The sequence below is a fragment of the Neomonachus schauinslandi genome, chromosome 3 (assembly GCF_002201575.2).
Source record: "Neomonachus schauinslandi chromosome 3, ASM220157v2, whole genome shotgun sequence".
Lineage (NCBI taxonomy): Eukaryota > Metazoa > Chordata > Mammalia > Carnivora > Phocidae > Neomonachus > Neomonachus schauinslandi.
Genome location: NC_058405.1, coordinates 79196647 through 79207120, shown reverse-complemented (window position 1 = coordinate 79207120; position 10474 = coordinate 79196647). Strand labels below are relative to the sequence as shown.

General features: G+C 34.8%; 1 protein-coding gene across 7 annotated transcripts in view; it reads left to right on the top strand.

The window, feature by feature from the left end:
• Nucleotides 1–10474, top strand: part of IFT88 (intraflagellar transport 88) — a 142422-nt gene that overhangs the window by 9027 nt on the left and 122921 nt on the right. For 4 of the 7 annotated variants that reach the window (XM_021678219.1, XM_044913228.1, XM_044913224.1 and 1 more), the window contains exons 3-6: nucleotides 6732–6788; nucleotides 7924–7977; nucleotides 8826–8889; nucleotides 9899–9968. In XM_021678219.1, coding sequence (XP_021533894.1) covers nucleotides 6732–6788; nucleotides 7924–7977; nucleotides 8826–8889; nucleotides 9899–9968 — 245 coding nt within the window. The remainder of the gene's footprint in view (nucleotides 1–6731; nucleotides 6789–7923; nucleotides 7978–8825; nucleotides 8890–9898; nucleotides 9969–10474) is intronic. The other 3 variants (XM_044913227.1, XM_044913226.1, XM_044913223.1) reach the window with 1 other exon arrangement.

The window sequence follows — 10474 nt, the reverse complement described above, 5'->3', positions numbered from 1 at the left end:
TTTGTTCTGGCAGTGTTCAGATTGATTTCTGGAGTATTTAGGATGATTTGAAAGTTACCTAGTTGTATTTGGGGATGAGGTGAGCCTAGCATCCTCCTACTCCACTACCATCTTCTCCAATCACCCCTCATTGTAACCAGTTTTAAATTCATGGTTCAGTACATTAAATATATTGTCATTCTTGTGAAACAGATCTCCAGGACTTTTTTATTTTCCCAAACGGAAACTCTGTACCCATTAAATAAAACTTCAGTCTCCTTCCAGCTCCTGGCAACTGTCTTTCTGCCTTCTGACTCTATGAATTTGACTACTTTAGGTACCTCATATAAGTGCAATTATGCAGTTTTTGTCTTTTTGTGACTGGCTTAATTCACTTATCATAATGTCTTCACGGTTCATCTGTGTTGTAGGATGTGACAGGATTTCCTTCATTTTTAAGGCTAATAATCCATTGTATGTATCACATTATATTCCATGGATACTTGGGGTACTCCTACCTCTTGGCTATTATGAATAGTGCTGCTATGAACATAGGTGTGCAGATGTCTCTATGCAACCCTGTTTTCAGTTCTTTGGATGTATACCCAGAAGTAAGATTGCTACATCCCATGGTAATTCTGTTTTGAATTTTTTGGGGAACCTCCATATTGTTAATTTCATAGCAGTTACACCATTTTACAATCCCATTAACTGTAATAGGGTTCCATTTTCTCTACAACCTCACTGACATTTACTTTCTATTTTTTGATAGTAGCAATTTAACAGGTATACAATGATTCTTACTGTAATTTTGATTTGCATTTCTCTGATGATTAGTAATGTTGAATATCTTTTTGTGTGTTTGTTGGCCATTTGTATGTCTATTTAAGTCCTTTATCCATTTTTTACCTGGGCTGTCTGATTTTTTTTGTTGTTGAAATATAGGTGTTTATATATTCTGGATATTAACCCTTTATCAGATATGTGATCTGCGTTATTTTCTCCCATTTCAAAGGTTGCCTTTTCATTCTGTTGATTGTGCCCTTGATGCACAAAAGTTTTTTTTTTTTTTAAAGATTTTATTTATTTATTTGAGAGAGAGAGAATGAGAGACAGAGAGCATGAGAGGGAAGAGGGCAGAGGGGGAAGCAGACCCCCCGCCGAGCAGGGAGCCTGATGTGGGACTCGATCCCGGGACTCCAGGATCATGACCTGAGCCGAAGGCAGTCGCTTAACCAACTGAGCCACCCAGGCGCCCCTGCACAAAAGTTTTTAAGTTTGATGTAGCCCCATTTTTCTGTTTTCACTTTGTTGCCTGTGCTTTTGATATCAAATCCAAGAAATCATTGCTGCATCAGGTGTCATGAAAGTTTTCTGCCATGTTTTCCTTTAGGAGTTTTAGTTTTAGGTTTTATGCTTAGGCCTTTAATCCACTTGGAATTAATATTTTGTGTGTCTGTGTAAGATTAGGCTCTAATTTCATTCTTTTGCAAGTAGATATCCAGCTTTCCCAGCACCATTTGTTGGAGAGACTGACCTTTCCTCATTATGTGCTCTTCACACCTTTGTTGAAGATCATTTGACCATATACAGGAAGGTTTTTTCTGCACTTTTTTTTCTATTCCATTGGTCTGTTTGTGTCTATGCCAGTACCATATTGTTTACATATAGTAGCTTTTTAATCAAATGAATTTTAGGATGAATTTTTCTATTTCTTCAAAAAATGAAATTGGAATTTTGGTAGAGATTTCACTGAATCTGTAGATTGCTTTGAGTAGTAGCAACATCTTAACAATATTAAGTTTTCCAGTCCTTCAGCATGCGATAACTTTTTTATTTATTTGTGTTTTTAATTTCTTTCTACAATATTTTGTAGCTTTTAATGTGTCCAGTGAGTTTTAAAAGTATTTTAGATTAAAAAGTTTATTTATACTCTTGAAAATACAAATATTATTATGTAAAGTGTTGGGGTATATTTACCTAAAATGCTCATTTTTTAAAAAATATTTACTTTTCGGGGCGCCTGGGTGGCTCAGTCGTTAAGCATCTGCCTTCAGCTCAGGTCATGATCCCAGGGTCCTGGGATCGAGCCCCATGTCAGGCTCCCTGCTCAGCGGGAAGCCTGCTTCTCCCTCTCCCACTCCCCCTGCTTGTGTTTCCTCTCTCTCTGTGTCTCTCTCTGTCAAAAAAAAAAAAAAATTTACCTTTCTAGTTTCTAGTTTCTGTTAACTAAGCTGTTAATTATGCATTCTACCAATGCATAAATTGCTGGGGTGATTTTTTTCAGTAGTATTGTTAAAATTTTTGTATGTATCGTGGAAAGCATATTGTGGAAAGCATCTGCCTTCTGCAGTGCATAAAATTTGTCAAGCTTTTTTTGTAGTTGAAAATAAACAAGGTTGGCACTAAGTAAAATAGTGAAGAATAGAAAGTTCTATCCATAATGTTTTATGTCTAATATTCCTTTTTTTGAGCTGCTTCTCCCCACTTGTTCACTACTATATAGCAGTGATTCTCAGTTCTCCACAACTATCTCAAGGTACCTTTGGCCTTGAGATATTTTTGGTTGTCACAACTTGGGTGAGTGCCACTGGCATCTATTGGGTAGCAGGCAGAGATGCCCCCCGCCCCCACCATAAGAGTTATATGGTAAGAGGTCAATGGTGCCAAAGTTGAGAAACTGAAATATAGCAACTCTTCTGCTTTAGATGAAGTGTCCTTTTGCTTTCATCTTCTCTCACTTTGTTACTTTCTCTCTTTCCTCCCTGCCATATATATTATTTAGCAAAAATAAGTGATTAATATTAAACCACTTACAATGGAAAGGATCTTGTGAACAGCTTTCCCATCACATTTATGTAAATGAATTTAATGTGGTTCCCTACAATGAGTTTAGCCAGCTATACATTTAGAGGACACAGTCCTCCACAAAACTATTCTCACTTCTGATACCAATTGCAACTTTAGGGGATTCCCAAAATCACCTTCAGGTTCAATAATTCTTTGAAAGGGCTCACAGAACTCACTGAAGGATATTATACTCATGGCTTATTACAGGGGAAGGATATGGTTAAAATCTGCAAAGGGAAGAGACAGATAGGACAGAGTCTGGTGGGTCTAAACGTGGAACATCTGGTCATCCTTTTCCTGTGGCATCATGCATGACATTAACTTCTCCTGGCCTCTGTGTATAATGACATTACTTACATAGTATTGCCAGCTAGGGAAAACCAGTTAGAACTTTGGTATCCAGAGTTTTTACTGGGGCTCTATCACATACTGTCTGCATGGCTGATGTTTAGTCTCCAGCCCCTCCTGGAGGTTTAGACTAATACCTCTGGAAGTTGAACTGATATTATTTGTCCTAAAGCTCCCATCAGAAATCACATTGTTGGATTGTCTGGTGGCCAAAGCCTCTGGAAAACAAAGATATACATATCAGGCAGGACATTCCAGAGGCCTAGAGATCATTCCCAGTAGCCAAGAGCAAAGCCACACCTTTCTTTGGGTAAAAGTAATTCTTGACTACACATTTCACAATCTGTATTTTAATTTTAAGGTTACCTTTGCATGGAAAGAAAAATCATAGGTTGAGTTCTTTCACTAAGCTAATGACTAGACTCTAAGCTTTTTGAAGAGGCAGCCTCTCTTATTCAGTGTTCTTAGCCTACTGTAGGTGCTTCATAAGTCTTTATTCTGTGACTTAGTAATTAAGCAAACATTATCTTCAATTTAGTGATTTCAGGTATAAGACATCAGGTGATCATTTTACCATACTGGCCCTTCAGTAATATTCAGAAGTAACTTTAGAGATCCTCATTTTATAGATGAGAAAACTGAAGCCTAGAGAGGCCAAATCTCACAGGTATCCATAACTGGGGCAGAGTTTAAGTCTCTTGACCCTGTATTGAGTATTTTCATCACATCCTGTTTATTGTGTTAAACAGGGAGAAATTACATAATTTCTATGTGAAAGGTGCTAGGCTTACTCAAGGCATAAAATTCTAGCTAGTTCCAAAGGACTTTATAATCTTAGGAAGGAAAAGAAAATGGATACATATATTCAAAGCATAATAAGTATTGTAAAGAAAAGAGTACAAATTGCTATGGGACCACAAAAAGAGGTTATTTGTCACTAGTGGGGACAATCAGCAAGGCTGCTTAGAAGATAAATTTAAATTTGAATATTAAAGGATATGTACAGTTAAGACTGACCTTGACATGTGGGAGGAAAGACATTGCAGATGAGAATGTAAGGTGAATAAAGGAAGAGCCAGTATAGAATTCACTCTATCTGAAGAGATCAATCCTATGCTAAAAGTAAAAAACAGAAATACCGATTTAGTCATTGGTAGGTAGTTAAAAGAATAATGGTCTCTTTCCTTCAGTTTGTTCTCATGGAAAAAATTGCTGAGACTCATATCCTTCCTTTTTAGCTTTTTCTAAGATCTGTCAGTTAGATCAAGTTTGTTAATGGTTTTGTTCAAGACTTCTATATTTTTACTGATTTTGGGGGTTGGGGGGGTACTAGTTCTGTCAGAAAGATGTCAAAATTTACACTGTGTGGATTTATTTCTTTTTTTGGAGTTTTGATTTATATATTTGGAGCAAAAAATACTTCAAATTACTATATTTTCAGCATAAATTGAGCCTTTTATTATTTTTGAAATGTCCTATCTTTAGTCATGCTGTTTGTCTGTTTTGTCAGATATTGATATATTGATGGGGCTACAGAAGGTCTCTTTTGTCTAGCGTTTGCATGATATGTCTTCTCCATCTGTTTACTTCCAACTTTTCCATATCTATATATTTAAGATGTATTTCTCATTAGCAGAATGTAACTGAGTTCTCTTTATAAAATGTGGTCTGATAATCTTATTCTTTTAGTGAAGTATTCATTTACATTTAATGAAATTACTGTTTTGGTTTTAATTTGTCTTACCATTTCCTTTTTGTTTTTTCCTCTTTTATGTATCATTTTCTCTTATTTCTTGCCTTGTTTTGTTTCTTTTTTATTATTCCATTTCTCCCCAGTGTTGTGAATTTACATTCTTTAACCATTCTTTTAGTGTTTTCCTAAAGATTACAATACTCATCTTTAAATTATTAAAGTCTAGCATAACAGTATTTTACTACTTCCTGGACAATGCCAGAATTTTACATTTTCAGCTATTTTTCAGTTCTATAATTTCTATTTATTCCTTTTTTATACTTTTCCAGTTCTCTACTGAAATTGCCAATCTTGTTTTTTAATTCATTGATCGTATTAAGCATAGTTATGTTAAAGTCTGTGTCTGACATTTCCATTATATGTATCCTTTTCTCAGTGTCTTTCTAGTCGTTTGTTTCTCTTGGCTTTTGGTTAGGTAGTCTTGCCTCCTATATGTCTGGTTGTTTTTGATTCCATGCCAGGCATTGTAAATGAAAACTTTTAGAGATAATTTAAGGCTATATGTCTGAGTTGTCCAGTATGATGACTAGCTACATGTGGCTATGTACATTTAAATTCTTTAAAATAAAGTAAAATATAAAAATTCAGATCCTTATTACACCAGTCACGTTTCAAATGCTCAACAGCCACATGTGGCTCTTATCAGACAGGGCAGATATAGAACATTTTCATCACTGCAGAAAAGTTCCACTGGATAGCACAACTCTAGATGATCTTATCTTTCACTAGAGAATTTACTTTTGCTTATGGCCCTAGAGACACTAGGAGTCCTGGCTCACCTTAATCTAGTTGAGTTTGAGGTGGTTCTAAATTGGACTTCAGTTTTTATGAGGGCTAGTATACTTCTTATTAACTTTTCAGTTGTAGAGTGTAGCCTTTTGAGATCACAGTCAAAGCTTAGAGGATTACCAGGGCTGCCCAGGTGGCAGCCCCCCAGCTCCAACATTTTATCTCTTAAGACCTGTGAGTCTGCAGAGAGCTATGTTCAGCTTCTTAGCCATGCTTCTTGGAGAAAAGCAGGCTCAAATGCAGGCATACCTCTCTAGCTTTCCCTTTTCCTTATCTTGAAACCTTGCTAATTCTTCACTGCCTTCTTGGTTCTCTAATATATTCAAATTGATTTTTTATAAAAATATTTTTATTTTTTATAAATTAAATATTTTATTAATATTTTTGTCCCTAGCTTTTTTAGTTATTCTTAGTGGGAAAGTTGTTTAAAACAGCAGTCCATCATAGCCAGAAGTAGAGCTATTCTACTAATGATGTTTTAATCAAATATTTCAAATAAATATGCCTAACAACTAATGTATAGGACATTTCTACCTACATGGTCCTCTTTGATTCCAACTACAATTTTGTGATCAGGATATCCTTATTTCAAAGATGAGAAAATTTAGGTGCAAAAAAGTATGAATAAAAACAGCTGGTAGAAGGAGAGCTGAAATTCAAACCCAGATTCTCTGATGCTAAATCCTGTGTCTATTGTTAGGCCTAGTGGCTGTCAGTAGTCAGTATGCATAATGAATGATAGATGCAGCCATGAAAACTAATCTTTCTCATTGGTACCTCAGGTAATTCTAAAGTTTCTTTTCTCCTTTAAAATGAATTCCAGAGTAAGTCTCCTTCTTAATACTTTAAAATACCTGGGATCCTTAATATTTAGGGTAATTTAAGAGAAGTTATCGTAAATGCTATATAAATATTTCTCTGTTGATGAGTCCATATTTCCCATTGCTTTTCTAGTTTTCTGTTGTATAGCTTAATCTGAATTCTATTAACTATGTTTTTTTTCCTCCCCAAGATAACTGCTAAAATACCAAGCACAGCAGTTACTAGACCTATAGCTACTGGATATGGGGTAGGTTTACTTAAGCTAAAAATATTAAGGTGCTTTTTCTCATCCATAAGTTCACTTTAGGCAGTTCTAAATAATTTTGGGTATCTTTCAGTCCATGACCCAGATATATTTTTCATTTTAGATAGTTACAAACCTTATAAAAGTCTAATTTGATTAATAGTTTTTATATTCTAGTCATTTTGATTGTAAATTTATCAGAAAATATTTTATTATCATTTCTATTTGTAAACCTTATGTTTGTTGATTTACTTCCTTTCATTTTTTGTGTTATATTACCAAGTCTCATGTATTCCATTAAAATTTTATGTGAAGTTAAATTTTATATAAAAGTAATGATTATACTATTTCAAAACCTACCAATTAATACATGAAAAAATAAAATAAAAATTTCAGAGGCATATATTTGGGTCTTGCTTTTATTTGAGATCTTTGGAGGAAAGATGCTATATAAAAATCCATAAAGGAAAAGTTATAAGTCCTGCCCAAGTTTGGATGTCTTAGCATACATGAAATAAAAGGGGAATGGGAGAAAAATGGAAGAATGATGTGGAATAGCATTTCCTAGTCCTTATTATAATATTCCATAGGGGTCAGAAAAATGGATTTAGTACCTAGAGGTCCAGGACACTTGACTTCATACAGTTTCTTTATATGAATAAGGAAAGTAGTCATATACATAATGTAACTGTGTTAAATGAAACATGGTTTTATTAATCAGCCTAAGCATGTATTACTCATAAATTTGATTTTTGGTGGTACTTCAGGATAGGAAACAGCAAACATTTTCTATGAAGAGCCAGGCAATTTAGGCTTTGCAGGTCATAGTCCCTGTTGCAGCTACCAGACTCTGCCTTTGTAGTACAGAAGCCACCACAGACCATGTGCAGACCAGTGGGGTATGGCTGTATATCCATAAAATGTTATTGACAAAGGCTGAAGGTTGTAGTTTGTTGAAGCTTGTTTTAGAGTTTTATTGTTTAATCTTATATCCTCAGGTTTTAAATGGAAAGAATTAGGTTTACTTGCCAATAGAAAGAAGAAAAAAGTTATGAAGAAAACTTTTCTAACTTGGTTTTTATAAAATTAAATGTAGATGTTTTTTGGAATCATTTTAATTTAGTTTTCTGTTTACTAGTCCAAGACATCCCTGGCATCATCGATGGGAAGACCAATGACAGGGGCTATTCAGGTATCTCTGTCATGTGGTTGTTCATTTTGGGCCTCTCTTGTGACTTATTGCCAACCTTTTTTATTATATTATTTTAAAATGTTAAAGAAGGTGTTTCTTATATAATGACCCTGATTCTTTAAATTGTGGGCTAAAGGTTGGACTGTTCAGAATCTTCAGAGGCAAAACCTCATTGGATTTACTCAGGTCTCAAATGAAATCCCCTTGGGGAGTGGACATAGAACTGATAGTGTGCTTGTGTGGTGAGCTCTGGGTCCCATTTTTCCTATGCTAGCACTTGCAACAGTTTCTGCAGTTTCTCTCATAGGCATATAAGAGACTGAAAAAGTAGAGGAGTAGCCCACTAATAAGCTATATAACTTATATAAGGTGCTATATAAAAATCTTTGAGTTTTTCTTTTCAAACTAGGAGTAAGCTCAGTTAAAGCAAGGAATTGAAATTTTATAGGGGAAAAGGACAGTAGAGACAGGACTGACATTTAGGAAGGCAGGGGTAAGGAATAAGCAGAGAGTGATTAAACATCAATATTAAACGGGTGCCTGGGTGGCACGGTTGTTAAATGTCCAACTCTTGGTTTCGGCTCAGGTCATGATCTCAGGGTTGTGAGATCGAGCCCCACGTGGGGCTCCGTACTCAGCTTGGAGTCTGCTTAGAGTTTCTCTCTTCCTCTCCCTCTGCCCATCTCTACCTCTCTCTCTCTCTCAAATAAATGAATAAATCTTTTTAAAAAATAAAAATTGGGACTAAAAATATGGGACTATATTAATGTATGTTCCATGTGCAGAACTATAAATAAGAAGCAAATCTTATTTAAGAATACCTTTTAAATGATTCTTTTTCTTTCAAGGATGGAATTACTAGACCAATGACAGCAGTGAGAGCAGCTGGTTTTACCAAAGCAGCTTTGAGAGGTTTGTTATATTACCTCTTCTATTTTTTTTTTCAGATGTTTTAATGTTGTTACTGTGTTTCTATGTGTAAATGTAAAATGTTACAATTTTAAATAAAACCTAACATGCCATTGATTATAAGGTATGTCATTATTTTAGGTACCATTAAGAAAGAAAAGGGGTAATGAAAATGTTCTGCATCTCAGTTGGAATGGTGGTTATACTGGCATGTAATTTGTCGAAGTGTGCTGACTTGTACATTAAAAATGTATGCATTTAAAAAAAACTAAAAAATGTGCAATTTATTTTATATAAGTTAGAGTCCAATTAAAAATTTACAAGTGAAAATAATATTTAAAAGGCGAAAGATTTATACGATCTGAAGAGAAACCAGAGTATGTGAAAATAGTATTTAAATAAGTAAGTTAAGTCATAATATAAAAATAAAATTATAATGACAAAATTTAATGTATATTATACCAATAAAATGGTTAAAAACTCAATTCCAGTCATTACTCACATGATGGATAATTTAGAGTTCCTAGAGTTAGGATAGATTACTGTGGAGGAGAAGTAAACGCTGAAGAGAGTACTCTTTTTTTTTTTTTTTTTTTAAGATTTTATTTATTTATTTGACAGAGACAGCGAGAGAGGGAACACAAGCAGGGGGAGTGGGAGAGGGAGAAGCAGGCTTCCTACAGAACAGGGAGCCCGATGTGGGGCTTGATCCCAGGACTCTGGGATCATGACCTGAGCCGAAGGCAGACGCTTAACCGACTGAGCCACCCGGGCGCCCCGAGAGTACTCATTTTTATTTTCACATTTTATTTATATAATTTGGTGTATGTTAAAATCTTACCAATTTCTTGATATATAAAATGTTTATATAAACAATGTTCTGGCCATTTAATAAATAGGTAATTTAAACCATTTAATAAATAGGTAAGTTAAATAACTTGTGCAAGTTTTTATATTTTCTTTAATTATCCTGTATCACAAATTCAATATGAACTCTTGAATTGTGTCTTAGGCTCTGCATTTGACCCCCTTGGTCAGTCAAGGGGCCCTGCTCCTCCTTTGGAAGCCAAAAATGAAGATAGGTATGTAAGTTCTCATGTTGTTGTTTTAGTGTTGTTGTATATTTTTAATTTTTATTTCCCAATACATAATTCTCAGGTATTTTAAAAGTTCATGTCAGCAGTACCCCTATGTTTATAGCAGCATTATTTATAATAGCCAAGATATGGAAGCAGCCCAAGTGTCCATCAATTAATGAATGGATAAAGAAGATGTAGTATATATATTTATTTGTGTGTGTGTGATGGAATATTATTCAGCCATTAAAAAGAGTGAAATCTTGTCATTTGCAATGACATGGAAGGAACTAGAGAGTATACTACTAAGTGAAATAAGTCAGTCAGAGAAAGACAAATGCCATATGATTTCACTCACACGTGAAATTTAAGAAACAAAACAGAGAGGGGAAGATGGCAGAGTAGGACCCTACTCCCACCTCATGAGACTCACCTCATCCCCAAATACAACTAGATAACTTTCATATCATCCTAAATACTCCAGAAATCAATCTGAACACTGCCAGAACAAA